This window comes from Stigmatopora nigra, chromosome 21 (assembly GCF_051989575.1).
Source record: "Stigmatopora nigra isolate UIUO_SnigA chromosome 21, RoL_Snig_1.1, whole genome shotgun sequence".
In the NCBI taxonomy this organism is placed as follows: Eukaryota; Metazoa; Chordata; class Actinopteri; order Syngnathiformes; family Syngnathidae; genus Stigmatopora; species Stigmatopora nigra.
In genome coordinates, this window is record NC_135528.1 from 6,706,897 (window position 1) to 6,734,339 (window position 27,443).

A 27,443-nucleotide genomic window follows, 5' to 3' on the forward strand; every position below is an offset into this window, starting at 1 on the left:
ACTCCGACTCGGACATCTGGGTCAGCTTAGGCGCTACATTATTTGCAGGATATTGTTGGCAGGATGTGGGAATGCTCAATGGGATTCCCCAACACACACACACACACACACACAGTTATACCTCTTAAAAGAAACAACAATGTTAAAAAAAATATAAAAAAGTGACAGTCATTTGGTTAAATATCACATTTAATGATTGGAAAGAATGCATGACTCATTACCAAAAAAAGAAAAAAAATGAAACAAATTACAAAATAGGCGCAGAAGAGGGGGAAAACATTCCAGTGCTCAACGCAATAATATAATCAGCAATAATTCAATATTATGTTCACATTCCAGTCACGTGCAATGCGTTTTAGGCCCTTTGGGTGCGCGAGAAACCTTCAAAACAAGCTGTGTTTTGAGAAGTAAAACACACACGTTGCAAAAACCCACAAATGAAGTGGGAAACCACACATTTCAATGATACTACAGTACTATGCAAAAGAGTTTTGTTATTCCAGCATCTGATAATATTGACTTAACTCTTTTGCGGATGGGCCAAGTATGTGTTTAGTCGTCGAAGTATATGTGCTGTGGCAGTTAGCAAAAGAATACAATTGACATTAAAAACATATTGACCTATTTAAAGGGGGAAAGTACAGTCAAGTTTTGCACAGTACTGTATGTATGCGCTTCAAAGATTGCGCAAGACCCTAAAAAAAGAAAAAAAAACTGCTCCTCACGGCCTGTGATTTCCAAGCCATTCCTTCCCCATTCCATTCCATTCCATTCCTTCTTGCCTCCTACTCGGCCGACTGGTCGCCCTTGGGCTTGTCGTCCGTCTTGAACTCCAGGAAGAAGTCGTTGCAGGCCACGGTGAGGGCGCCCATCAGGATGATGAACTCGGTGAAGTCCACCTCGCCGTCGTTGTTGGCGTCCAAGTCGTTCATGACCTTCTCCACCGCCTCATTGTCTTTGGAGTTCTGCCAAAACGAAGAGAAGGCGGGCCTTTTTTTTTATGCTCTCCTCCCGCGGCCTGTCTGCGCACGTCGGCGCATACCTGGCGTAAAAGCGTGAAGGCGGCCGGCCGCCCTTACCCCCAAGTAGCTTCCCAGCTCCTCCAACAGCAGTTCTTTCAGCTCGCCCCGACTCAGCGTATACTTGTCGCCCTCCTTGCCCGAATACTTGTGGAAGGTTTTGATCAGCATCTGCATGGCGCTTTCCAGGTTGGAAGTGGGTTCCTTGGACATGCTGCGGTAAAAAGTTACGGAAAAAAAGTCAGGCCCGGCTGCTAGCACGCCCGCTACGAGCCCCGACGCGGCTAGCTCGCATGTGCGTGCACATGAGCGAGCCAGGGTGCCGGGTCCGAAGCCACCGTGAGAAGAAGAAGAAGGTGAAGGAAGGAGCTAGCTTAAAGTTAGCTAAAGAGCTAGCTTGTGCTAAGAAATCCGGACCCTAAAACGAAATGTGTACAACCAATGAAAGCAAAATAGCCGCCTTAGATTGTTGTTTTTTCCTTCCCTCATCATTAAAATCTAGTAAAAATGTGCTGTTAAAACACAATTTGCAAGGAAATAGCTTTAAGAGACACCCTTAAACCAAACTATTTGGATTTTGGGCCCCGTGTTTGACATCTGTGGGTTTCGAGGTCGGCGTGGCGGCCGTAAATCACGGAAAACTCAAGACTTTGCGAAGGTTACTGCATTTCCGGTGTCTGTTTAAAGCATCACTCGATGGGGAGCGTAAATCAGGGCTATTATTTTCTGCTTAGCTAATAGCTAGTTCAGGATTCCCCCGGGTGTTTGTGTGGGTTCGTGGCGGTGTAAAGGTGCAAAGAGGTCAGCTTATTTCGGGGGGGAAAGGCTTCCCGTCCATCTTACACACATTGTGTCAGGCATCTCGGCGCTTGGGCTGCTACGGCGACGCTGTGGAGACGGCAAAGACACGCAGACAAGTCGCCGTCAATCAAATGCGGACACAAAACAGGGCATCTTGGCACACACACACACACACACACCGACGGAACTCTGAAGGAGGACTTTTAAAACAAGCGCATAAAAATAACTCAAGGATCAAATTGCGCCGTGTAATTATCCAAAATGGACACCCGCAGTGAAACACAAACCCCAGCTGGTAATTGGGACCGGGTAAGAGGCCGGGTAACCTGAGGTGCTCCATGAGACCTGGGGCCTCCACGCTATATAAGTCGCACTGGAGTGAAAGTTGCATTTTTGGGAGCGCAGTTTTTTAATTTAACCCAAACCACGAGTAATATCATATTATACGGTCAATTAATAGTAAAACTGGGAACAACAGACAAAAGAATGTGTTACATTAAAGATTTTTTTGGATAACTATTCCCTAAAAAACACCATATAACAAGTTGTTGGTGTAAAATAAGTAAAAGTCATATTTGGTAAATATATGGAAAATTGCGACTGCTAGTTTGGAAAATATGCTTCATTTTAGGGAGCACAAATTCCTCAACATGAAAGCTGATGTTGCTCGTTATGTTTTTTTTCTGCTGCTCGTTAAGAGCAAGACAACCCCCGTTCAAACAGGAGCTTCTCACAAGTCTCAAAAAATCCCAGGCCCTTTTTCCAAGGCCGCCTTTTTCTGTCTATTTAAACAATTCCACCTCTTGAGTCACAAATGTAGGCCTTTTTTCTGATGAGATAAAAAACACATCTGAAAATCTGAACAGCAATTCTACATTTTTTTTTAAATTCTTGACCCTCTTGTATAATAAGTCTTACCTGGCGGGGGGTGTGGCCTCCTAAGAGCTGGACAAGATAGAGAGGAAGCGAGCCAAGGCAAAGATGGATGAGGTGAGTGCAGGACAGTGGCTTAAATATCACCTCATTCCTGCTCCTCCTCCTTCTAGTCTTCACCCCCAAAAGTCCTTCACCCGACCGGTGCCCTCTTTGTTGCCGCCCTTTTCTCCTTTGCATTTAAGAATGGAAAAAAAAGCAGATGGAAATGGCCTCCATTGACCTCTTCATGAATAAACAACATGTCGCTATCCATCTATCGTACATGTGTACTACAGTATGTCGCTCCTTAGCTATTCATGTATTGACCACTTATCTACCCGTGTAGCGTCTCGGCGTTCATGCGTTTGTTTGTCGATGAACCTTTCCAAGTATCCGTTACCTCCTGTGTCATTTTTCCATCTTTAATGTATTGGTTCCTGCATATTTCCATGTATAATAACATTCTATGTGTATTAAATATCTAGGTACCCAAAACTGTTTTTATCTTTGACAGAAACAAACACTGCAACATTTTTGGGCTAGGTTGTCACAGTTTTATTTTCCATTAATAGCGATAACATGTTTATGAAGCTTTAAAATGATACACAGCTTTTACACAAGGCTGGATTGCTTAGGTCAGGGTTGGCCAAGTCTAGTCCTCCAGAGCCCCCAACCAATTAAATCATCAAGATTGGTCGTTAGCAAGCTTCAGGACAGCTGCTGATGAGTTGATCTTTTGATTCCGTTGTGCTAAAGGAAGAAGACGTGGAAAAAAGACTGAATGGGGGCTCTCCAGGACCAGACTTGGCAACCCCCGGTTTATAGGATGCAAGGGACAATAGGTGATTAACACACACCCACACTTAGACACTTAACGAGACAGCAAACACACTATATCTCTCTTCTCTTGATTTCCAACATGTTTGCTAACACTCCCTCCCAAAGCAAATGACCAAAAAGACAAAATGAGATGTTTCCAGGCTGAGTTATGAAGTTCACGCTCAGTACACCAGTCAAGTTTTCCCTTTTTTTTTCTCTGCCCGTAACGGACTAAAGATCACATTTGACATCTGTTCACACACACACACACTCACATTCACGCCTTATGTACACAGGAAGCTTAAAGGTGCTATAAAATGGTCAGCATGTCAGAAAATGATCCCAAATTGCCAATTTGCATTAGTTTGGATAGAACATACTCCAATATCATTCTATGTCACTTGCTTTAATATTTAATAGCACCTTTTAAGATGGATATGTCGTTATTAGTTACAAAAAGTACCTTTAAAAAAGAACACTGCAAACTCCCAAGTTGTAAATAAGCGGAATTCACCGTCTTTAGGTTAATCTATATTCTATATCATATAAAAACAAATCAAAACAAGGCCCAATTGCCCAACATGTTAGCCAATGTAGTGTAAAGATATAAAAAAGAGAATATAAAATGTGAACAGAGTGCAAAATATTTACAATGGGAGTGCCAGGAACACTTTTATTTGCCCAACGCTTTTCTTTTTTTTTGGAGGCCTCGCCAACACTGCAACCGGAGCCTTTTTTTCCTGGGGCTTGAATTATTGACGACGTGACAATTTACAAAGCATTAAATCGTAATCGACAAAGGCCGAGCTTTGCATGCGAATACGTGGCAGAGTCAGCATATGTTAGGGTAGTGGTTTTGTTTTTGTGTGTGTTGTTTTTCCGCCGGGTCGGCGTGCTAGACAAATAAGACGGGAGGGATAGCTTTCAGGAAATGGTGTGTGTATCCCAAGGGTGTGTGTTGTCTAACTCGGTCGGGGCGGAGAGATCCGATGGCAGGTCAAACGGGGCCTTTTAGACTAAATGAGGGACGCCAAGTAAAAACAAGGCCGCCAATGTTTTTCAAACAAGCGCCAGTGGAATTTGATATACAATTGGGAGATGAATTTAGGTTTGCTAAAATGTACTTTGGCTTTTTAATGTCATTAGGATTTTTATTTTCATTTCCACTTTGAAATTGAGTGTTAATATACTTGATTTTTGGCTTTAAACGTCCCGTGAAAGAAAGAAATGACAATTGTTGAAGAGCAATTGAAAGGCACTCTATTTCCATGGCCTCCCATCTCGCACCTGCTGAGGATGGGTTTGGATTCCTCCTTGATTGTTAATTATTAATCAGTACACCTGATCTCTGTCTAATTGTAGCCGTGGGGGGGTTTCATGTCGTTTTCAGGTGAAGTGTGGATATAAAAAGATGAAGGAGAAACAAGAGAACGAAGGAGGAGGAGCAGCAAATTAGTAGAGTTGGATTAGTGCGAACACATTTATTTATTTTAAGCACAAAACAAGCCATTTGTGAGTAATAAAAGTAGGAATGAAAAGGGAAATAAACCCAATTTGTCACCCTACCGGAATGAGTCACATTGGTTAAAAAATAAAAGGAAAATGGAGGAACTTTGAGATTGCAATTGAAAAGATGTAAAAAAAAAATGCTCGTATTAGAAGAATAAATACTTGACAACAAACTTTGGACAAAATGGGTTTAGTTCCCCCATGCAGTCAATTCCAATGTCGATGAGAGGATGTATGATGACATAAAGGATTAGGAATGTGGTCATTTTTTCACATGACATTAAGTAAATGTGCTCTGTTAGTGGCATGCACACGCTCGCAGTGGTATGGCGTTAAGCTAGCTTGCTTAACACCACAAAGATCCATATTTCATAGTTTCATTGCGCTCATATTTTGTGGAATCATAAACTTGGGACTTTCTGCTCGCTAGCCACTTTGCTATTGAGTCTACTCGCTAGCTAGTTTGTTAGCATACTGGGGTTTTGGATAAAAACAACATATTAAAATCCTAAAATTCACATGATAGGCTAGCCAATTTAAATGTACATGTTAGAGAAGCTAGTGGTCTGGCAGTTAAAGCTAGCTAAAGCCAAAAGGTATTTTATTGGGTCGTATTTAGTGATCAGTTAGTTCAAGCTAATCGGATAAAATGCTGGGTCATATCTGCCTTATCACTGGTTTAGTGGTAGTTAGTGAACTAGCAAGCATATATTTCTAGCACAGGGGTGTCAAAGTCAGGTTTGTGGGGCAGATCAGTTCATTTTTGGCCAAATATGCAAAGTCACTGTCTCCCATTGACAGCACTAGACGTCCAATCTGTTTGGAGTAGAAATAAACGTTCCAATCAAAATAGATTGGATGTCCAGTGCTGTCAGGGCCAGATATTCGGATATAGAAAGACATTTAAATGAATAGTTTGCTGGGTCAATGCTGTTGGTTGTTAGCTAAACCCACAGATTCACGTGCTAAATTAGCGAGTTAGCTAGGTAGCTCCAAACTACCTGGAGATGATCAATAGTAAGATAGCTAGTGGTCTTCAAGCATAGTGGCTCTTAGTGTCGATGTAGGGGGAATTCTTATCATTTGTATCATCACTAGCGTTAGCGGATTGTCCCCTACGAGGCGGCCGATTCTTCGGCCTTCTTCTCCACTTCTTCCTCCACTGCGTTGGCCGTCTTCTCCGCCGCCGCCTCCGCGCTCTCCTCCTTGGCCGCTTCCGCGGCGGTCACCTCCACGGCGGGCGGGGTCACGTTGACGATCGCTGAGGTCACATCCACGCTGGGTGAGGTCACGTCGAGGCTCGGCGCCGTCACGTCGAGGCTCGGCGCCGTCACGTCGAGGCTCGGCGCCGTCACGTCGAGACTCGGCGCCGTCACGTCGAGACTCGGCGCCGTCACGTCGAGACTCGGCACCGTCACGTCGAGACTCGGTGCCACCACCTCCACGCCCGACGAGGTCACCTTCATACCCGCTACGGTCACCCCGGCGGGCTTTTTCTCCTCTTCCGCTTTGGTCTCCTTTTCAGCGGCCTCGGCCTCCGGCTTGACTTCCTGGTTTTCCTGGTTTTTGGGCGGGGCGTTGTCGGCGGCGGCGTTCTGGGCGGGTTGGCCGTCGTTGGAGCGGCAGCGTTGCTCGCTGACGGAGTTAGCCAGGTAGCCCACTAGCACCATGTACTCCTCGAAGCCCACTTTGCCGTCCTTGTCCGAGTCCAGGCCTTTGCGCATGTTCTGGACGGCCTCCTTGTTGACCGTGTCCTACGGAAACAATGCGCCACGTGTTTATATATGTAATATGTAAAGGTGCTTGAAGATAGAACAAGGAGACGATTATGAATTTTGGTTTTGCTTTCCTGACCGTTAGGACGTTGCTGAGTTGGCTCTTGACCATGTTCTCAAAGTCTTTGGCTCCCAACGTGTCCTTCCCTTTGCCGGACTTCAGGAAGACCTTGACCACTGTCTGAATGGCGTCCTCCATGACTCCCCTCTCTGGAGACACGGGTCACGAAAAGATCAGAGGTGAGACAACATTTGAAAGCGTCTAATAATCATCAAAATATAATTTGGAGTGACGCGGTAGAGAAGCGGCGCCTTTTTGACGGAGAGACACAATGGTCGTCGCGATCTTTGATAGGTCACCCGATAGGACGAGGCTTCCTCCGCCACGCTCGGCTTCCGATTACTCGCCGCGCTTGTTTGGCGTCTCCCGTCCACTCTCCCTTACTCGGACGCATTGGGCTGACCTTTTTCCGAGCTCAACAGGTCAGCCCATGATCAAATTAAAGTTACACTTCAGTCCTATTTATTAAAAAACAATCATTTTATTCTTATCTGGCTAGTTTTTGTTCCCCATTGGCCCCATGACCTGCTTGCGGGTGAGCTCTTTTCACAGGAATTTCATTCACGGCTGTTTTGCACGGCAGGAATTTACAGGCCGGCCGACCTGTCCGCTCCTTCTTGCTTTTGCCCCAAAGCACCATAGCGAAGCTTCAAATGCAATGACAGCTATGATGATGCCTTTAATGGTCCCCAAACAAAATTGGAATCCGGAAAAAGCAAAACAACTTTTAAGAATTGGTCAAAGACGCAATAGAAAGAGATTTTTGGGGACTTTTTGGAGCTTGTCTCCTCGTACTGGAGCGCAAGCGTTCTCGTTTCCATCCTCGAGCGGAGCCAGCGTGGCGCCAAACGAGCGGCGCGTCAAGCTGCAAACAATTAACGAGCTGTCAATTGGCGTTGCTCTTTTTTGTGCCAAAATGCGCTTTGTCATGAGGTACTAAAAGTTTTCACACGCAGGCTTTAAAACCACAAAGATAACGCTCATAACGCCTCAAGATAGCCTTAAAAAAAAGATAAAATAGCCACTAATAACAGAGAAAAAAGAAAATGATATACATTTTTAATTCAACTTTAACCTCCTAAAACCTAAATTCTTACAAGGCATGCATTTTTATTTTCTTATTTAATTATCTTTGTACATGATGTAGTTTCTGAGAAAAATGTGGACGGCAGGTCAAAGGTTAAACGTCTGGCATTCACCTTGTCATTGTGCGTCCTTCTCCTGCCTCTAGGGGGTGCCAAGACGAGCCCAAAGTGCATCCTCCTAATAAATGATTGAACCTCGCGAGACTTGCATCAGCCGTTAATCCGCTTTATTTGTCCTCAAAGCCCTCAAAGACAACTCCCTGTCCAGCTCATGTAATTGGACGCCTTAAGACGGGAGGTTTCCCCTTTCCCTGCACCCGAAGGCAACGCCAGTGTTGCCTTTCCAAAGAAAAAAAACAACCCGCGCATGACGTCAAACATTGACCGTCAACGTCCTTCTCATTTGAAACGGGCTGGAAAGAATATATTTGGGCGTATATTCTTCATCCTCTGCGAAGAGCAACTAATATTACAACAACCCAAAAAATGTCTTTAATTTCTTAAGAACAAGGCCCCTGCTACTTTTTTTCCTTTGGGAAATATTTCCTTAAAACTAATTTAAAACATATTTTCTGACGAAAAACATCTACCAGTTTGTATGTTATGTATTTTTATCTAAATTACTCTGTATGTGACAATTATAGTTTTGTTGCCTATTCTCAGGAGCGTCTTTCCAGTTTTCCCAGTTGCATCAGATAACGTGTAATGGCCCACGGGCCTCACGTTCCACACCCTTCCATTTTGGGTGGGTGTACACAGCTCGGAAAAATGCCAATCGATCGTTCTAGGCGCGGAAGACACTTGCTTTTTGCGCACTTTTGATGCTTATTATGTGCAATTCCAAGCAAATAAATAAAAAGCGAGCTAAATGAAAGAGAAAGTATAGAGGAAAAAGTTGAAATAAATACGTTAGCGAATAAAAATGGAAAGTTCCCCCTTTTAGATAGTCAGTGAATGCATCCAAAAAACCCGTGGAAAAAGTGGCGGATAACTTTCTCCATCGTTGGACGGACTTCGAAACGTGGCACAAAAACGACGAGGCAAACTTTAACCAAGACAAATCCGCCCACTCACTCACTCACCGTAAAACGTCGGTCCGAGCGTGAAAATAGGCGCAAAAAAAGTGTTGTTGTGGATCTCTTTTTGGGTTGTTTTCACCCAAGTTGCTGCAAACGACGCTCGCTTCGAGTCCACGCAACTTGCCAAACTCGTACAACTGCTAAAGTCTCTTCCGTGATTTTCTTTTTTTCTTTTTGCTTCCCTTCCAACTTTTCCCCCCACTGACAAGTGAAAAGGGCGTGTACCTGGCATAGGACACGAACGGAGAGGGAGGGCCGGCCGGGGGTGGATAGGAAGGATTCGGGAACAGCTGGGCAACTTCCATAGAACTAACTATAACTGCCTTTCTATGTAAAAACACAACCATTTGTTTTTGTTTTAAACGCACGCACCCAAAGATGGGATGATATGTGAAACAGGTTGCGTTGCAGTTCTTAGTAAAAATTGATAAATGTGGGATTAGCCCACTGTTTTTAATGTTCTCACTATTTGGGTTCTACAATTTCAAGATTTGTATTTGTACTTTTACACACTTTCTCTGATGAAATGTTTATACATTGCTAATAGAGAAAAAAATGTGAATCAAAATTTTGTGTAGGATTGAACAAAACTACTTGTTAACATTCAGATTTATTGATTTGCTTGATTTTGTTACAGCGGGCCACTGATGGAGGCGGGGCCAAGTGCAGCGAATGAATGAATGAATGCTAATCTGGTCAACCGGGAACAAAAAGCAGGAAGACGGTTTGGCGCTAAGCGGCGCGCTGGCTGGCCAGTTTGCCCAACAACTGCCAGAACTCGTCAAAGGTCAGCTCGCCGTCCGAATTCTGGTCCAGTGACGACATGAGACGGTCCACGGCGCCCGAATCGCCGCCCTGCGAAGAAAAAAGACTGAGTCGAAACGTCCATTGGCGTCAACGTTGGCTTTTGTTACCTTGACGAAGTTGGGCAGCTGCTCGGCGACCAATCGGTGGAACTCGTCCCGACTCAGCGTGCCGGCGCGGCCGTCGTTGCCGGCGTACGTCTTGAACTGGTTGACCAAAGTCATGATGGCGGCCTCCATGTTGCTTTCTTTGGAACTGCCAGAAAGGAAGAAAAGCCCAGATTTTTTTTAGGAGTCGCAGATCCCGACCATCAAACGTACGACTCACCGTATGGCGTGATGCGCTCAGGCAGGAACGCCGCTCTCCACCTCCGCCAGTCTATATAAACGCGGCCAGGGTCTGCAGGGGTCAGCGGAAAAGACGGCGGCCCGCATTTAAAAGTGCTGATGGCGTAAGGTGAAGACGGACAGATAACGGCCGGATGGAGCCTATCTAAGCAGTATGGAGTTTACGGCAAAACATCACATGGCGAGCGGCCAGCGTTCCCATTTCAAAATGGCTGAAGAAGACTCCAAAACTCTTTGATGTTCTTTGGTCAAAATGAAAACACATGATGCAATTTCCTCAGTTTTTATGATTTATTGGACTTCACATTGGAGCAAATGGGGCGCCAGGCCACCAATCTGGCAACCCGGCCGCCAACCTTCCCAAACAAATACTGTCCAAAACATCCTTCTTAAAAAGAGTGTTTTTAGCACAACATTCCCACTGGCTTTTTCGTCTTTTTACAATGTAAAGGCACGTCGTCAGCATATGCATCTTTCAAACGCAAAAAATAAAAAATAAATAGGACAGGTCAACATTCTTGCACGGGACACGGAGAAGTATCATCAAGCCAAACGCCACAAACATTCAGTCCCTAGCGACACCAATTTTGGAACTGGAACCAGACTTGGTGGCAATTTGGCCGGCGGTGCTTTGGCAGGTGCTGCCGCCATTTTGTTAGCAACGCAAATAATGTGTCAGGCCTGCTGGGAACACTTAATACTTGGCGACAAACAACTCCCCGGGTGCTACCATCTCTGGGTGGGGTGGGGATGAGGGGTTATGGGGGGGGGGCTCATTGTTCTTCCATGTTGGCAAACTTCCAGAGGGCTTCCCTCTCAAACTCCTCCATGGCGTCCTCCAGGCCGCGGTCGGCGCCCTGGGCCGCGTCCGCCATGTCCTCCAGGACGTCGGCCACGTCTCGGGCAAAGTCGACGAAGGCCCGGCGCTGATGCGGGAAGACTTTGCCGCCAAAGGAGTCGGCCACCAGCCAACGCAGGAAGTCCTTGCTCTCCCCGGGCGAGGCCTCCAGCTTGCCCAGGTAGCCCTCCAGGAGCTCCTGGAACTCGGACAGCTCCACGGGGAAGAGGCCCTCCCGAGCGGCGCACTCTTCCACGGTGGCGCAGGGGTGGTGGGGGCGCGCCGGGCGCCGCAACTTCTGCTCCCGCGCCAGCCAAAAGTGGGCCATGTCCTTGGCGTGCTGCTGCTTCTGGTGGTGGTGGTGGTGGGCCTTCCAGGGCTCGGACCTTCTCCTCTCCTGCCGCTGGCGCAGACGCTCCGGCTTGCGGCTCTCCCACTCGGCCCGCCGCTTCTGCTCCTCCTTTCTCTGGTGGCCTCTGCCCCGCTGGCTTTTGGGGCCGTCGGCAGCCCCCGCCGTGGCGCTCTCCCGCCGGATCTTCTCCAGGTGCTCCCAGAATCTCCTTTGGTGGGCTTCTTTGACGGGGGCATCCTCACCGTCTGCCTTCATTTCCTTGACGATGGAATCTAAGACGTCCCCCAAAGGGTTTTTTCCCAGCATCCTCACGACGGCGTCGATCTCTTGCTGGCTGAGGTCTCCGCTGCCATTGCTGTCAAAGAGATCCAACACGGCCTGGAAATCTGGACCGAGGAAAAGGGTGCTCAAAACCGAGACACACTGGAAAAAGTCAAAGGGGAGACCCACCTGACGACATTCTCCCTCCCAGCGAGGGTTGGCTATTTTCTGCCGTGTCGTCGGTGACCTTTTAACCAAAAGGATGGACTAGATTTAGATGTGCAAGCTATACTGTAGTCAACATTAGATGTGTATGTGTGTCAGGAACAAGGCAAACTACCTGGCTTTCTTCAACGGCAACCTGGACGGGATCAACGGGGTCCAAGTCACCTGTCGACAGGCACAAGGACAAGCCGTCAATCTTGGCGCATGAAATGTGGTTCATTAAGAAAAAACCCACCAGACCCACCAGATAGGAAGAGGGCGCCCAGGAAGAGCAACACGGCCACGCCCACCATGCACTTCTTGACCGACCAGGCCATTTTGCCTTGCTTTTTTTCCGGCAGTTTGAACTCCATCTCCAGCTCCTCTTCCTCCTCCTCCTCCTCCTCTTCGTCTTCTTCTTCTTCCTCGTCCGATGTTTTGGAGCCGGGTGTGGGGGCGCTTTTCCTATGGCGAAGTCCGTCGTCATGGCAACTAGCGGGACTTTCTGTGGGCCAAAGAAAAGAGCTTATTACAATAGTCCTAAAAATGTTTTGACTTCAAGTACCTTCTCTCTGCTCATCTTGCGCCTCTAACACAGATGGCTCCTCCTCTTTCTCTTCCTCCTCTTCCTCTTGCTCCTCCCCCACAGTGGAAATCTCTTCCTCTACCGATGACCCAATGACCTCCGGCACTCCAAGATGGATTGAATCCCTCGGCTTCTCCGCCACGTCTTTGGGTTCATCGGCGGCGACGGCCGGCTCCGGTTGGTCCGCCACGGCTTCCCGGCCCACCTCGTCGCACTCGGCGACTTCGCCCGGCAGCCCCGTGAAAAGGGCGCTAGAGACGAAGGCCGCATCCGGGGGCTCGTCGTCGCCGGGCGAACTGGTCACCATATCGACGATGACCGGGGCCCGACTCTCCGAGTCGGCGGTTTCGGGCTCGTCGGGTTGGAGGGGGCAGCAGAGGGCGGGGCCATCTCCGGATTCGGGGGCCGTCTCTTGGCATACCTGAAAGGTATTATTTTTACAATGAAAAACACTTTCTCTGGTTTAGTTGGATTTGAAAAAGGACTTTCTAGAAGATCACATCTTATTGTGTTTGATGACGTACTAACTAAAACCAAGTAACTAACTAACCTGGTGGCCTTCTTCTGATAAGAGACACTGCGCAGGAACGTCAATGGGCTTGATTTCCGCCACGGCAGCTGCAAAATAACACCAGCAGGTCACTTTAAAACATCAACATCCGACATTGACGTCTTTGCTCTTTTGCTACCTGTCACCAGTTCGTCCGACAGGCTGGGGGCGTCGCCCAAGCTCTCGGTGCCGTCGTCCAGCTGCCCGGCGTTTTCCGCCGCCGCTTCCTGTGCCATTGGAGACAAAAGCCAAGGTCCTCAATTCTCAAGTTGGTTGCAAAAAAAAAGAACAATCCAGTTCAAGACTCCCACTATGCTAATGTTAACTTTCATGTGTCAACCTCCATTTAGTCCAACTTCAAGGCGTGTACCGCTTTCAAACTGTTAAAAGCAAATGCTGATGATGATGTTTACCTTTCAAAGCCAAAGACACTACTGATGTCATCAGCACATAGTTGTTTTTTATTCCAAAATCCTCTAATAAGCACCCCAAAAAGAGTCAATGCCTCTTTTGTTTTCCTAGAATAACTCCTTCTACAGAACTTGATCTCTGTAGCTGCACCCACACCTTAATTCTATTTCCCTTGACACAACGGATTGTGTTCCTTTATGGAGACAAAGAGAGTGTGTTGTGGAATCTCCAGGCCTGACCTCAGGGGTGAGAAGCGTCCAGCTGTTGGTGGACGAGCCGCTGCTTCCAGTGCTGCTGCTGTGGTCCGACATTGCCACCTATAGGCGCCTCTTGCACAGCGCACAGGACACTTGTCTCTCCTTTTCGGGGGGATTTCTGCAGAAAACAGTCCAAGTTCAACACGACAAGAAGTGTCCCTTGTGCTTCGACTAACATGGACTGCGCGGACGAGAGCAGCCGTGACTCGCGTACGCACGGGATAAGAAAAAAAAGAGAAAAAAAACAAAATACGGATTAAAGCCGCAATAGAGGTTACGTAACGACGCAAGTCCTGCTGTTATAATAACATCCCCATCGTATGAATGACGAATCCGCTCGGCGAAATGGCCCAAAAAGGACAATATTGGCTGTGAGGTCACGCTCTTCGCCACACGTCAGTTTAAATTGCGGATCTTGCGTGTATTATTTGGCATTTTTTTTACGCACACAGGGGTGACATGAATGAGTAAAGCAACACGTTCCCCGAGCTTTGTGATGGTAAACAAAGGATGTCGGATGACTTCCGCGTCCATGCACTGCAAAACAAGATGCACGAAAGACCCAACGTAACTCCTCCGGACACAAAGGACATCAAATATTCACCTGGTGAAAAAATTCCAACAGAATATCCACTTAGTCCCCTCGAAACGTCCCCCCGAATTTGGGAACTTCGGGAATTCTTTACTGCGTCACGTTAGTTCGCTAGATTTTCGACCAATTGCCTTCTAGAATGGGCTCCCATGTGTTAGCAGCCTGGCTGACTTTGCACCAATCGGCACGAGGATACATTTTGACCAATAGGATTTGAGATGAATCGACTCTTCGGCTGTTTTTCGCCAATCATAAAAAAATCTGGCGCAGGCAAAAGTGACCCATAGTTTAGCATTGATTGATGGCTGGCAGGTGATGGCGACCTCAGGACGCGTCCAATGCAATTTTTTTTAGCACACATGCGACTGAGCGCATGTATTTATATACGAGAAGGAGGTAGACGTGGACCAGCCACTCAATGACACGTCTGCACGGCTATATTTGACCGAGGGGGGGATTTACAGAATGTTCAGTTGCTCAGTCTGCTCATTTATTTCATCATCGTCAAAGGATACACCGACGTCGTATAGAACATTTTTGGATAGTAACTTTCTGGGAAATAATCTTCCTGTACATATGAAAATGCTGCAAAAACACAATATGACAGCAACAAGAAAAAAGCACATGGCACAGGGACACTTTTGAGACAGGAAAAGGCTTATAAAACCATGAATTAGTAAAATAAGAACTAACAATAAATTTTGCACAACAACAAAGTGCGAAGAATATCTATTATTGTTACATAACAAAACCAAAATACGGCCGGGTCCAACTGGAAGTCATGGTTTTGGTACGTCATTCGAAAGCGACGGATTAGCTGGACCAATTGGAGCCGAACATGCTATAGTCATGTCAACCAATAAGAGGAGGCGAGATACATTTGAATGGTGAAAAGCGGGCTCTTGGTCGCATTTCACTAGTGGGCTGATAGTATTATCGTCACTGAAGTGGGCCACGCCGAAAAAACAACAAATAAATTCCACCTATACATTGTCGAGGAATCGTTCAAGGTAACTTTAGTATTTCGAGTGCTTTCGTGAACAATTACTACTTCTTTTAGTCCTTAAATCAAGCTATTCATTCGAGTTTGCAGCGGTTAGCCTAGCTGACCTACCCAAATGCTAAAAAAAATGCACATTTCATGTTGACATGTGCATTAACTGTATATATGTATTCACAAACTTGTCCTTGAATTCGTCTGAAACTTGTATTTCTCCACCAGGTTGCCACCATGTCGCAAAAGCAGATATACTACTCTGATAAATATGACGATGAAAAATACGAATACAGGTATGTATAGCTGACTCATTTATATTTTGTCCAAATATAAGGGTATGTTTGTACGTTTTTGTATAATTAACAAGTTTCCCAAAGTTCGAAGTTTGAAACCTAAGAGGCAAAAGCAGGTTTTGGAGAATACATTTTAATTTTTTTGTCCCATTTCCTGGCATATATAGGCATGTCATGCTGCCCAAGGATATTGCCAAGCGTGTGCCAAAGACACATTTAATGTCAGAGTCCGAATGGCGGAACCTTGGCGTCCAACAGAGTCAAGGATGGGTGCATTACATGATCCACCAGCCAGGTAACACACACATACACACACACACAGCTTTTGGAATGACAATGTTATGCCTACAAATATTGATCACTTGTTCCTGTGGGTCGATCCAGATATTTTGATATAGCCTAATTTATGTAAATGTTATAGTCTTCCTTGTGTGTGGTCACTACAATAATTGTAAGTGCTCATATCAAGTAAACAGAATAGTGAATGACCATTGTTTATTTAGCTTAGGTAATAGTAAGCCAAAGTGTGAAGGGTTGACGCCCAAAGCTACTGTGGACGACCCACTTAAGTGCCTCTTAAAAATATTGTTTGTAAATGATGTCCCTTTTTGTCTTTCGACAGAGCCACACATTTTGCTCTTCAGAAGGCCTCTTGCCAATCAAAAATAAAGATGGCGGTGAGAGGGGAAAAAAGAGGAGCCCACCTGGGATCCTACTCAAGTGACGCCTCGCTCTTAAATGTACGTACAGTCGTTGTCATGCTTTTGGATTACAAACCTCTCGCCTTGTGTGGGATATCGTGGACTCAAAAGGATGGAAGAAAAGACTTGCCTCACTTTTGACGGGAAAAAGACTTCTGCACGTTTACTTGTCTAATCTTTTTCTTTTTTTTTGTAAACTTGTCAATACTCGGTTATGCTCGGAAGAAACAAAAAAGCCACATGTTTGGCTCATATCCCCCCAAAAACAACATAGATGTGTGGCTTTGAGTGACATGTCGCTGCTGGATGGAAATTAACATCACTTATTTTTGTCATGTGCACGTAAAGCTACTTTTCTGAAAGGAATTGCCTAAAAAAATTATGTGAGAGAACACGACCATGAAACCTCGGCTTATTGAGCGCATGAGCCCATTGCCATGAGGTATTTATGATTTGATTGCCATATCTGAAATAAATGTCAAATATATTGAGAAATGCTTTCGTTTTTTAAGTTGCAATTAGAAGTAAAATTTGTATAAGAATGGGCATAAAAATATCAAATAACAGCTACCCAACAAACAAATCATCAAAAATAATTCCCCACATAAAAGAAAAAAGTCACTATGTAAACTGAGGGTAGTTCACCACAAGAGGGCGGTAAAACACAAGCACCGCTTCTAGCCATCTGAATTTCCTACACTTTTAGGCCCATTATTTGTCCTCTAAGCCGCTTCCAATTTTCTTGTGTGCATTCAATTTGCAAGGGAGAAAAAAAAACATCCGCCCTTTTAATGCGCCGCGCAAACAAAAACAAAAGCCCAGCCGACTTTGACTTTGCTTCAGTCGGCGGGGTCAAATCTAATGGAGCAAAAAAGGAGCCCGGGCCCGTTTGACGATCCCCACAAAATGTTGCTGAGCTAATCGCAGCTGCCGGCTGGCCCCCGCTGAGTTTCACGCGGGCAATCTTTCCATCCTTGAAGGTGTGACGGCGGGGTGAAAAAAGCGTACGCCTGCGTCCGCCGTATATCTACCAATGGTCTGCCAAAATTGCTTCCAGTCGCCGCCGTACGGGCGGACGATAACGCCGTGGGTATGTTTACGGAATCTCAAAGAGCGGCAAAATGGGGCCGTTTACTATGTAGCGGGTGACCTTTCGCGCCGGCTAGTTAGCCACGTCTCAAAGTCTGGCCTCCGGTAAACACGTCGTCCGGCTTCACACTTTTGCATCTTGGATTAAGGTAGAAAATGTCAAAGAATGCCAAGCGTGCGCCAGGCTTAAAAGCGACGCCTACGTTGACTGTCAAATTTCTCGTGGGTTTCCGTCGGGGTATTTGGGGTAATGCTTCCAGTGTAGTTTCGCTTGTCAAACTATTTCTCGTGAACCTACTTGTCGTGCTATAGAATGGCTCATTGTTGATAGTGAAGGGGTTAAAAACAATATGGAGCACAAGAGTTAAAGTGAAATTGTGATGAGGTGGCTCCCCGGTCAGGCGTATCTTCTCACACAGCATTTTGGATTCCATCCTTGACATGTCTTTGGTGACTTCATCCGTTTAAGTGCCTCACTAAGCATCAGGCAGCCTTGGACAAGCACTTTTCCTGATAAAAAAACGACAACAACAACAAAAACACACACACACAACTCCCTAATGGTCCCGTCATCGATCAGCGTGTCCGCAACATGTTTAGCAGTGTCGCCGCTCAGCTACACCGATCGCTCTGAGGGTGTGGTCAATGAGCATCATTCCCAATTTAGCAAATATTAAAATATAAAAACCCAAAGGTGGTTCTATTGCGTAGAGGGGGGCCCATGGACGACTGCTATCGATCAGCAGGCGGCGACGCCTCCTTGAAATTAAGGCGATCAATGGCACGGGCGCTAACGAGCCCGGCGTTATTAATTGTCCGGGCCGTGTAGATTCATCATGGCGGATTACGCCGCCGTCTGACATATTGACCACCGGCCAGGCTACTTAGCCTCCTCCCCCGGGACGGTTTCACGTTGCGAAGTGGAGCTTACTAACCTAACCAAAAGCTCTTCCTTCCCTGGTGTTGCTAAAGAGGCTCTTTTGCGTGTGAGATAGGCGCTATAAGCAGCCCTCTCCACAGCCACAGAATTTCTAGCGCTTGTAATCCACAAACACATTTGAGTGTGACGCTTGTCAAATGGTAGAGATGAATAATGCATAGCAACATGTCCGACATTCATCCTTGTCCATTGTTGCACTTGTCAGACACGTTTGTCGCCATGTTGCCAACGCTACATTTTTCATCTTTTATACATCTTTTTATCATATTATCTTAGTCCCTATTGGTTAAAAATGATGCAAAATCTATCATTTAAAATGAGATTGTCGGATCACTAAATATCGTGAAACTAATGAGCTAAAACAAAAAGTCTTTTGCCTCTTTTAAACAAGAAAAGCAACGGGAGGAAAAAAAAAGTAAAATAAGGCCAAATGTCTCCGCTTATGGGAGAAACATCAGCGGCGAGATGGAAGGCATGTGCGTAAAAACTGTAATCTTTTCTGACACGGGTGACACGTCGTCGCCGCCGCCGCTGTTGCCGTGTTCTCCCGAGCGATGACAAGCTGCGGTTATCTGGCCGTTTAATGCTTTTAGCCTCTTCTCTTTTTGAATTAGCTGTCAGAACCGCCGCCATCGTCGTCATCGTCGTCTCCTTGACAATACTCGCACGGCTGGCTCAAGCAGGCTGTCTCGCTTCAAAGATAATTGCCTCATTTGGGCCTTGCCCATTGGTCAACTCACCTCCGCGTTTGCTTTCTCTAAACTACAACTTTAGTCAAGTTGACACCATACTAACGTAAAGTTCCCCGGCCGAGGAGGACGTAGGGAAGAGCTGGCAGATGGAGACGGACGGCGGGACGGCGGCGGGGGAAGACTCCTGTTTAATTAGCGGCCCCGGAGAGAGTCCGGCTGGAGCCCAGCGCTTTAATTGGCCCTCCTCTGAAGCTCTGAAGGAAGCAAGACGTGTGCAGAGGAAGAAAAAAGCGCTTGAAAATAAAGCAGCCCCACTTTCTAAGATGTCAGCTGGGTGGCCCGAGATAGTCCAAATATTTGATCTCCACATTCGGTCAAAGGAAATTGTTTTTATAAGTCGTGCTTGTGTATAAATTGCATTTTTAGGAAAAGACATTTTTATCGGGAACAAAGACCCAACATACTTTGAAGTCATAATGAAATATTATGGAATAACAGGAAACAGTAATGAAATATATTAACAGTTTTTTTGGATGGAACTGGAGTATAAGTGGTAGGCCCAGCTAAAATAGGGGGGGAAAGCGGCTTATACTCCATATAATACAGTGTATTTGTTGTTGTTTGCGCATAAATTCTTTGATAGACTTCTTCTCTACCTCTGACTACTTGTGCTTTTGCAACAGCACAATTTCCTCGATGGGGAATCGGTAAAGAATGATCTTATTTCACAGCACCTTTCCACGCTTTGATGAACAGCCATGTGGAATTGGTTTATTTTACTGGGGAGCTGCTCGTATCCCCTCGAAAAATCACACCGTTATATTATAAGATAGAAATGCAAAAAAAAAAAAAAAAAGGTATTCTCTGATACCATACATTGCAACGCGGGTCAAGGAGAAACTCGCTTGTGGCGGAGACGGCCGGGAGGATATGAATAAGGCAGGCGTATATATATGTGTGTGTGTGTGTGTGTGTGTGTCTGCACTCAGACAAAGATGGATGGAGTGAAGCACCAGCCGCTACCAGGGCACAAATACACACACCCTACACACACCCACACACACACACATATACATTGAAGACGCAATGCACAGAAGGGGAAAAAAAAGACAAGTCAAGAAGTCTGGGTAGGATAATGAGCAGAGACAGGAAGAAGTGTGGCACCAAAGGAAGCGCCAGAGGCTGACTTTATCCGCCGTGGTAATAACACCAGCACCAGCACCACCACCTCAGCACTTTGTTCTTCATCCCAGGCCCGCTTAGGGAACATTATTCCAAGCACAGACGTCCCCCCACCATCAATGCCAGTGACAGAATATTGGTGATCAATCAAAGCGCCCAGGCCCGATTGATCACGCGCCGTCAAATGCGACATAAACAAGGCCCGCCGGGTCGATATGATATTAGGGTGTTCAAGGCGGGACTCGCGTCGTGAGTCTCAATTATCCAGCCAAAAGCGCTATCTTAAGCATGCTAGACAAACTGTCAAAAGTCCAGGTTTGTTTTGGAAATGCAAATCAATACGTGAGTTCAGACGATTTGAGTTAAAAGTCTGTAATGTAGTAAAATTGGGAAGTCAAACATTAATGTAGTAAGGAACTGGATTAAGGTATGATATAGACAAGAAATGCTTTTGTAAATGCAAATCTGTACCATGTGTGTCCATTTTTGGACCATTTTGGAGCTAGAATGAGCGCAAAATGGTTGACAATAACAATATAAGGAGCATCAACACGTTCCCACCATAACAATATAAATAGCCGCTAGAGAAAGCTTTTCCCCATATTGAATTACAACGCGCCTTCATTAAAGCCTTGAGCTAATTGCGCTAGACTAAAGTGACGTTGGCGCCAATAATGAGGCAGAGTGCACCAAAGGCCTCACTCACTCATTGGCTGGCGTATCGACGTGAGTCCAAGTCCAGGTCTTTGATGTAAAATGATTGCGCGTAAATGAGCCTCGAAGACGGATACGCAAACGCTAATGGCCGGCGCGGTGACGTTGACGCGTGCTTGGGTGTTTCGGGCGACCCTCGCTCACCTCGCCGCGCCGCCGTCGTTAAACCATAAAACGCCTCGGCGTGTTTCTATCGCGGCGTAACGACATCGCCGGGAGATTGGCTAATGATATGGACTGGCCGATTACTTTTCTTGCGTATCAAGAGATCGTTATTGTGAGTTTTGTGCGTTTAATCCCCCGTGGAGGCAAGGAAGCTTAATGGGCCCAATTGTAAGGAAAAGGCTCATTAAAGGGCCAAGTGCGACTTATTATGTCTGCAATTTAAGGTGAATCTCGTTGTACTTGTATAATGACGGAGAAGGTGCATATATTATACATATATGTATATAATGCGTTTGTACGTGTGTATGTGTCTGCCTGTGTAAGTGAATAAATAAATTGTAAAAACAAATTGATCCGGTGAAATGGGGTGAAATGGACATTTCGATATTGACATTCCAAAATCCCACTGTTGTGAATGCAGCATGAGGTGACGTCAGATTAGCTGCGACGTCGACTCCAATTGACCCAGGTGGTGTAATTAGCGAATTATACTCTTTTGAGTAGAACGTTGTTATTAAGACAGAAATCACAAGAAAATTTGGTAAAAACATTTTGGAAACCATATCAGGATGTATTTTTAATGTACTTAATTTTATTAACCCGTCAGTATTGTAAAAAGTAAGCGGAGTTATACATAATCGTTGCTCAGAATGACGTTGCGATTAGTTTGGCTAGACATTAAAGGAAAAAAACCGATTTAGCATTAAATACAAACGCAAAAAATGTTCATCATTTTGTTCAATATGATAAATTCTGATCGTAATGTTGACTTTTATACTCTCTTTGCTCTACAAAGTTTGTTTTGCTGGTGTAATTATAAATATATACAGTATAGTCTTGTATACGTATTTTTCGCTACATTCTATTCAGGATATTAGTTGTTGTTGCTAGTAGGCATTAACTCATTCATTTCCAGTTACAGTCGACAAATCCATTACATTTGTGATTTTCTTGACTTGTATATTGCTTATAACCTAAAGCAAAGTAGTCAACGAAGCGTCCTCCGTCTCTCCTCTTTGCTGACATTGCTTCTATTTCCGTTGCTTTCCTCAAGCCGTTCAATCATCGCGACACCTTTTCTCTTATTCCAGCCTCATTGCCTCCCTTCCTTTTTTTTTCTCTCTTTTACAGCACTCTGCCTCCCAACGCCGTTCCGGTCTGCTTCATAATCAAATTTGTGGTGACACACACCATCTACCTCCCGCCTGGTACGTCTTTCTTTTCGTTTAATAAAAAGGTCCGCTCGCAATGGGTCTCAGAGTTTGTCGGAGCGCTTTCACCGTGTGTGAAAGGATGGATCCTCTTAGTTTCTTACATTTGTCTCTTTCACCCGCAATTTTCTGCATCCCTCCTTGTGCTAAGATTTACAATTCCTTTCAGGACTTTGCAGGCCTCTCTGTCCCGGGAGCGTTTAAGTGGAAAAGTGGGCCAGATACAGGTAAGCATGAAGGCAGGAGAAAAAGATCCCTTTACACTTTACATTTTTAACCTTTCACCTTTCATTCCCAAAAAAAAAACTATTATTTATGGGCTGATTGGGTTGGGGATCTATTGTTAAAGCCATATAAGAATGTAAATGAGCAAAAACAATTATTTTTTTGCAAATTAGTTGTCTTTGCTCGATTCTCTGTTGAATTTGTCTGAAAGCGACCGAAAAGTTTGGACAACTCCGCCATAGACAAAGCGTCTTTTAAAAGATGCTTCTGAAGACATCCCCGCCACTTTTAAGAACATCAGGCGAGCGATTGCGCCTGTCGCCAAGGCAACTTGAGGCCCATCACTTTGATTGCCAAGCCGTCACGGGCGACCGAAACAAGTCGTAACGTCCGTTTCGCCAAACTCAAACGCCTGATGAATTCGCCGCCGACGGGCGAGAACAACGGGGGAAGCTTATCAGTCGGCGTGACGCGAATGTTTACCAGCCGCTTTAATTAATTATGAAAATTAGCCCGGGCGCAGAAGACCGAATCTGGATCTTTCCGCTTATCGCGGCCCCACAGAGTTGCGTGCTGTTTGAATGACATCTCCAGAAGAATACGCAAACACGCACACACACACGCACACACAAGTGCGCAACGACCACACACGCTTTATACATAACATATTAGCCACACGTCTATTCAAATACTTAAACTCACTCACCGCCATTTTATTGTAATACACATCGAATCAATTTCAACTAGGGAAGACGCCAATTGACCAATCCAATGAATGCTTACGGCTTACCAGTCAAAATTCATTGGAAACCTCTCACGTCTATAATACTTTTCATAATTTAAAGTACATCTTAAAAACTTTTTACCCGATTCCAAAGTTCTGCAAATGACATCGTTACACTATGTACTATACACAGTGCATGTTAAAAACTTGAACCATAAATCCCTGTTGAAATCAATGAATTCATGCGTTGTCGCTCTTAACAAATGTTCTATTTTGAAATTCACAGCGTGCTGCAATGAAAGAGAATGTGAAGGTGCTTGCTCATTGGCTGCGAATAGTTCCACGACAGATCAAACTCAGCAAGCCAAAACTATCTCGCCTGCGTTGATGTAAATTGGTCATATTGGTCACATATGATGTAAACATCTATGTTTCAAATAAAACAACAAACACAATCATTCAAATGCTTGCGCACACATCTACTTTGGAGATGGCATTCGCGCAGGCAAACAATGAAATGCACTTGACATGAGACCAGGTAACAAACAGTGATTGGTGCGCCAGAGTAAAATTAGAATTTGCCCTTTTGTGCTCTTAACTGTCGACACAAAGCTGGTTATTAAACATAGCTGTCAAGGCCGGGCTTCAAACGTTAGCTTGATCAACAATTGTTAGCAAGTGGCCGATACGACATTTCCGCGGCATTGTCCTCATTGAAAAATATACGTACATAGAGTAGGAGTCGGCGTAATGGATATTAAATTGCACACTGCTCCAGATTCTGGATTGTAGTAGTGGAGAATGGCCTCCTGGGTTTTCATTGTTCATCTCACACAAGTATAGCTGCCGGCATGATGCGCCGAGGCAACCTTCGCTGGGATATTTTTGGATGAGAAAGCGCGGGAAAGTGCCAAGTTTTTCCCTCTTCGTCCTCCTCGCTTTGTCTATGGTTCAGAGAAACATGGACCAGACAAAAGGCTTTTTTGTGCAACGTCCACGGGGAGAGGCGCCATTGTTTTTGGAGCCCAGGACATAACATTAAGTACACCCACATTATGCTGGGATTGCTCCCAATTGAGAAATCGTCAAAAAAATGATTTGTCATTTACTTGTATTATATGTTACCTTTTTATTTGTACTAGTCGAGAAATATGCCCGTTGGATCGGTAAGTAAAAAAACAACAAGAACAAAAATCTACTTGGACTGAAGTAAACACCTGACAGACATATTTCAATTGGTGTGTCGTTAAAAATGCGATGGCTCCCAATGTAAACAAAGTAGATTGGAATTACACAAAGATAGACATTTCTATGTAGATTAGAGCATTAATGAAAGCAGCCTCCAGAACGCTAATGCCATATTTCTTTTTTACAGCATCTCCATCATGATGATGATGATATTCCTTCATTTCATCTTGCAATGAATGATGTCTATTGAGGAGCGCCGGCTTTGCGCCAAGAAAAAAATCCCAATAAGTCTTCAGCGCACCGTGGCTCTTGTCAAGGTAAGCACCGTGCGGCTAGATCTATTTCTGAAGTACTCGTAGATTGCAGCTTCTTACAAGTAATGCTACAGGGCTAGTCCCAATGTAACTTTAGCTAGCGGTACTGCTCAATCTGGTACAACCTTTTTTTTCCTCATTCTATAAATTTCAATGAGTTTATCATGAGTAGTGACCCCCAATCCTTTCAAAAAATGTCACCACTTGTGAGTATTGTATTATATTTCTACCCCTGTACTTAGCAATTTTGTACCTTGTTATCCGCGTTTATCGTTTGAACATCTTATCGTTGACACCCCCCAAAAAAAGCCCACTTGACTGCGTTTTCACCAACGTAACCTATCCGTTGACTGGCGCCCGCTACGCAAACACCCGTCAATAAAGTCGCCCTCCTTTCTGTGCTGTGGTAACCTCCGCCTCCTCGCACACGACTGGCCGAGGAAGGGCCTTAGCTTCAGCTTCCCAACAGCAATAACGCAGGCGACACAAGTGGCGCACTCAAACGCGTGATTGCCTCCGTGCGCAATCACTCGGCAAAGGTACGACACAATGACAATGTGACCTCTAGCTCGCACCTTGGCTCGCACCTAATTCCGTCGTTAGCGCGGCGAGCGCTGCTTGGAAGCGGGTAATCATCGCCCCCTCTAGTACACAGCAATCACAGAATTATAGAGCCCCCGCAGAGCACACACGGAGGGAAAAAAGCCTCATAAAAGTCCTTCTTCACGCCTCATTTCTTTTAATATTAATGCCTCCCTACCGTCACCATCGCCACATCTTTCTTTATTGCAATAACGACCCCAACCGCGGCGACGACAAGCCTCTTTGTAACCTTTTCTTACCATCTCTTTGAGTGGGCTTACTGGTACGCAGGCGCCCCACAGTCACGGACCGTTCCGCTTATCCTCACATGGGTGGCGGAGGGTGCTGGAGCCTATTCCAGCTATGCCAAATGCTAGAAAGTGCAGAGAACGTGTTACCCGTCTACTGATGATTGATTCTTTGTTCAAATAGTCAAAAGTTATAACCAATGTGACGTCAGTGGAACATTTTCGGAGAGTGAAGCTTGACTCTATTTTGACAGTGCGTACGTCTGTGTGTGGGTTTGCTTTCATGGCAGAAACGCTAGGTGTGGGTTGTCTCATGAAAGAAGAACCAATGGCCGGTCGGCCGCTGATTCACAAAGTGGAAAAGATGGCGGTTGGAGTGGAGGCGTTTCACTACGAACAAAAGAGCTTCTGATTCTTTGGCGTCACTCCTCCAGAGGGTTCAAGTCAACAAAAACATTGCGTAATCTTCAATGCTATTTGATAGGTTGTACTCGGAAATCCATCCGTACAATGATGAGTAACAATAGCATACTACTAGCAAAGACATGTTAGCTTGTCCATTTGACGCTTAGCCCGTGTCCATGTTTGTTACATTGCTAGTATTCTTGTCATTCCTTTTATCTTGGGAACGTGTAAAAGCTGGCATGCTATTTTCTGGTCTTGTCAAGAACACAGCTGTTTAGATTTTTTACATGAAAAATATTGAAATCATTACAGGGAAGGAAGTCCGTTGCAGAATCATGCTTAAATAATTTTCACACAATGTATGTACTTGCCGCTCAGTCATGTTAAAGGTTATTTACAGTTAAATAGTAGCTCTCACATCTATTTTTGCAGGCCCTTTTTAACACGCTTGCAGATAACAGTATTGTATCGCTCTGACCTGCTAGGCAAAAAGCATGTGCGCACATCTGCGGGCGAGCAGAAAGTATCCCCCGTCGCCTCGTTATCTCCTCCCGGGCCGCTAGGTGATTTATTTACCAGCTTGGTAAGAAAAAAAAGAGAAGAAAAAAAGAGAATCGGAGGAATAAAAGGACAGAGGATAGGTAATGAGAAAGGGAAGAAAGGCGGTAGCGAGCGAGGAAGGACGACTGCCGAGGTGATGATAACACGCCGGTCGGTGATAAGAGCCACCGGCTCCAGTTGAAGTGAGGAGACTTTGAAAACAACACAAATCTCCGGCGTCAAATCATTACGCTTTGACGACACTCGTATTTGTAGTTCGCCGAACCCCGACCAGTGCGTCTCCGGAGATCTCGCCGCGAATTCTAGGATTGGACCGGCATAGTTTGAGGAAAAATGCAACATTTGAAGTGGCCCGCCGCTTATCGTCCCTCCACGCGCCATTACATTGACTTTGTATGGAAAGCCGGGTGTAGTCGGGGCCTATCGGGGTCGCCAGAGCCGTTGCTAAATGAGCCTCCTTAATGTCAGCGAGGAGAAAAATGGGCAATCCCTCAATTTGGCAAGAAGCGGCCCGTGGCAGCGGGCCAGGTGATGGAGTGCGCCGGCGTACGCGCCAGACGGCTTTAAGCTTCAGGAAACCCGCTGACCTTTTCTCTGTTTTCTGACGCGCTGACTCGATTGCCCTTTATGAAAATGCTAATAGCGACTAGCGCGCTACAAAACGGGTCCTCCGAGGAGGCCCCGGGCGGCCGAGACCACGGGGTGGTGGGGCTCGCCGTGTCAACTTTGGGGCGGCGTTACCAAAGCGTCTGCTCTCTCTCTCTCTCTCTCGGTTGGCACGCGGGGAAAACGGTAAGGTCTGTAGGGCCAGGCTGCACTTTAACTGATGGCGGAAAGAGCCCGCCGTCTCCTCCCTGGGCCTCGCCACTGGCTTGTTTGAGCTTGGCATTAAAGGGCAACTCAATTATTTGCTCTTACAACCATTCAGGGGGCCACAAAAGGTGTGC

At 45.6% G+C, this 27,443-nt stretch overlaps 5 protein-coding genes and 1 long non-coding RNA gene across 9 annotated transcripts; 2 read left to right on the forward strand and 4 right to left on the reverse strand.

Annotated features, from left to right (window-relative positions):
* Nucleotides 1-171: 171 nt before the first annotated feature.
* On the reverse strand, nt 172-2,885 carry s100s (S100 calcium binding protein S). Of its 2 annotated transcripts, XM_077744016.1 has the most exons (4): nt 2,739-2,876; nt 1,867-1,907; nt 1,080-1,233; nt 172-965 (listed from the first exon to the last, which is right to left on the reverse strand). In XM_077744016.1, the coding sequence occupies exons 2-4, from the start codon at nt 1,878-1,880 to the stop codon at nt 786-788; spliced, it is 348 nt and encodes a 115-aa protein (XP_077600142.1). In that variant the 5' UTR covers nt 1,881-1,907; nt 2,739-2,876; the 3' UTR covers nt 172-785. The 2 variants fall into 2 exon arrangements, with proteins under 2 accessions (XP_077600142.1, XP_077600143.1); XM_077744017.1 differs by lacking the exon at nt 1,867-1,907 and having other exon boundaries at nt 2,739-2,885.
* Nucleotides 2,886-3,275: 390 nt separating this feature from the next.
* s100u (S100 calcium binding protein U) lies at nt 3,276-9,313 on the reverse strand. Its single transcript, XM_077742870.1, has 3 exons — nt 9,067-9,313; nt 6,918-7,048; nt 3,276-6,817 (listed from the first exon to the last, which is right to left on the reverse strand). The coding sequence occupies exons 1-3, from the start codon at nt 9,293-9,295 to the stop codon at nt 6,179-6,181; spliced, it is 999 nt and encodes a 332-aa protein (XP_077598996.1). The 5' UTR covers nt 9,296-9,313; the 3' UTR covers nt 3,276-6,178.
* A 344-nt stretch (nt 9,314-9,657) lies between these two features.
* Nucleotides 9,658-10,263, reverse strand: s100a11 (S100 calcium binding protein A11). Its single transcript, XM_077742871.1, has 3 exons — nt 10,195-10,263; nt 9,978-10,122; nt 9,658-9,918 (listed from the first exon to the last, which is right to left on the reverse strand). Exons 2-3 carry the CDS (start codon nt 10,104-10,106, stop codon nt 9,796-9,798), a joined length of 252 nt encoding a protein of 83 aa, XP_077598997.1. The 5' UTR covers nt 10,107-10,122; nt 10,195-10,263; the 3' UTR covers nt 9,658-9,795.
* A 218-nt stretch (nt 10,264-10,481) lies between these two features.
* pbxip1a (pre-B-cell leukemia homeobox interacting protein 1a) lies at nt 10,482-14,443 on the reverse strand. Of its 3 annotated transcripts, XM_077742868.1 has the most exons (9): nt 14,278-14,443; nt 13,656-13,791; nt 13,145-13,232; nt 13,006-13,073; nt 12,435-12,876; nt 12,135-12,374; nt 12,003-12,055; nt 11,855-11,912; nt 10,482-11,790 (listed from the first exon to the last, which is right to left on the reverse strand). In XM_077742868.1, the coding sequence occupies exons 2-9, from the start codon at nt 13,725-13,727 to the stop codon at nt 10,988-10,990; spliced, it is 1,824 nt and encodes a 607-aa protein (XP_077598994.1). In that variant the 5' UTR covers nt 13,728-13,791; nt 14,278-14,443; the 3' UTR covers nt 10,482-10,987. The 3 variants fall into 3 exon arrangements, with proteins under 3 accessions (XP_077598994.1, XP_077598993.1, XP_077598995.1); XM_077742867.1 differs by lacking the exon at nt 14,278-14,443 and having other exon boundaries at nt 13,656-14,083; XM_077742869.1 differs by lacking the exon at nt 14,278-14,443 and having other exon boundaries at nt 12,006-12,055; nt 13,656-14,081.
* Nucleotides 14,256-16,694, forward strand: cks1b (CDC28 protein kinase regulatory subunit 1B). The gene is made up of 4 exons (XM_077742872.1): nt 14,256-15,275; nt 15,488-15,555; nt 15,723-15,850; nt 16,178-16,694. The coding sequence occupies exons 2-4, from the start codon at nt 15,497-15,499 to the stop codon at nt 16,222-16,224; spliced, it is 234 nt and encodes a 77-aa protein (XP_077598998.1). The 5' UTR covers nt 14,256-15,275; nt 15,488-15,496; the 3' UTR covers nt 16,225-16,694.
* A 4,793-nt stretch (nt 16,695-21,487) lies between these two features.
* LOC144215257 (uncharacterized) lies at nt 21,488-26,926 on the forward strand. Its single transcript, XR_013330376.1, has 5 exons — nt 21,488-21,579; nt 22,170-22,246; nt 22,419-22,476; nt 24,574-24,703; nt 25,821-26,926. It is a non-coding gene; the product is annotated as an uncharacterized LOC144215257 (long non-coding RNA).
* The last annotated feature ends 517 nt before the right edge of the window (nt 26,927-27,443 follow it).

Bases quoted from the DNA above. Each gene is read 5' to 3' on its own strand.
- s100s (XM_077744016.1), bottom strand. The intron at 966-1,079 runs GTAAGGGCGGCC...TCGTTTTGGCAG, and splicing joins AGCTGGGAAGCTACTTGGGG to AACTCCAAAGACAATGAGGC.
- s100u (XM_077742870.1), bottom strand. From the start codon at position 9,295: ATGCCAGGTACACGCCCTTTTCACTTGTCAGTGGGGGGAAAAGTTGGA. The intron at 7,049-9,066 runs GTGAGTGAGTGA...CCGTGTCTCCAG, and splicing joins GCTCGGACCGACGTTTTACG to AGAGGGGAGTCATGGAGGAC. The intron at 6,818-6,917 runs GTCAGGAAAGCA...TTGTTTCCGTAG, and splicing joins AACTCAGCAACGTCCTAACG to GACACGGTCAACAAGGAGGC.
- s100a11 (XM_077742871.1), bottom strand. From the start codon at position 10,106: ATGGAGGCCGCCATCATGACTTTGGTCAACCAGTTCAAGACGTACGCC. The intron at 9,919-9,977 runs GTAACAAAAGCC...TTTTCTTCGCAG, and splicing joins AGCTGCCCAACTTCGTCAAG to GGCGGCGATTCGGGCGCCGT.
- pbxip1a (XM_077742868.1), bottom strand. From the start codon at position 13,727: ATGTCGGACCACAGCAGCAGCACTGGAAGCAGCGGCTCGTCCACCAAC. The intron at 12,877-13,005 runs GTTAGTTAGTTA...AATACCTTTCAG, and splicing joins TATCAGAAGAAGGCCACCAG to GTATGCCAAGAGACGGCCCC. The intron at 11,791-11,854 runs GTGGGTCTCCCC...TCCTCGGTCCAG, and splicing joins GGGAGGGAGAATGTCGTCAG to ATTTCCAGGCCGTGTTGGAT.
- cks1b (XM_077742872.1), top strand. From the start codon at position 15,497: ATGTCGCAAAAGCAGATATACTACTCTGATAAATATGACGATGAAAAA. The intron at 15,556-15,722 runs GTATGTATAGCT...TGGCATATATAG, and splicing joins GATGAAAAATACGAATACAG to GCATGTCATGCTGCCCAAGG. The intron at 15,851-16,177 runs GTAACACACACA...GTCTTTCGACAG, and splicing joins TTACATGATCCACCAGCCAG to AGCCACACATTTTGCTCTTC.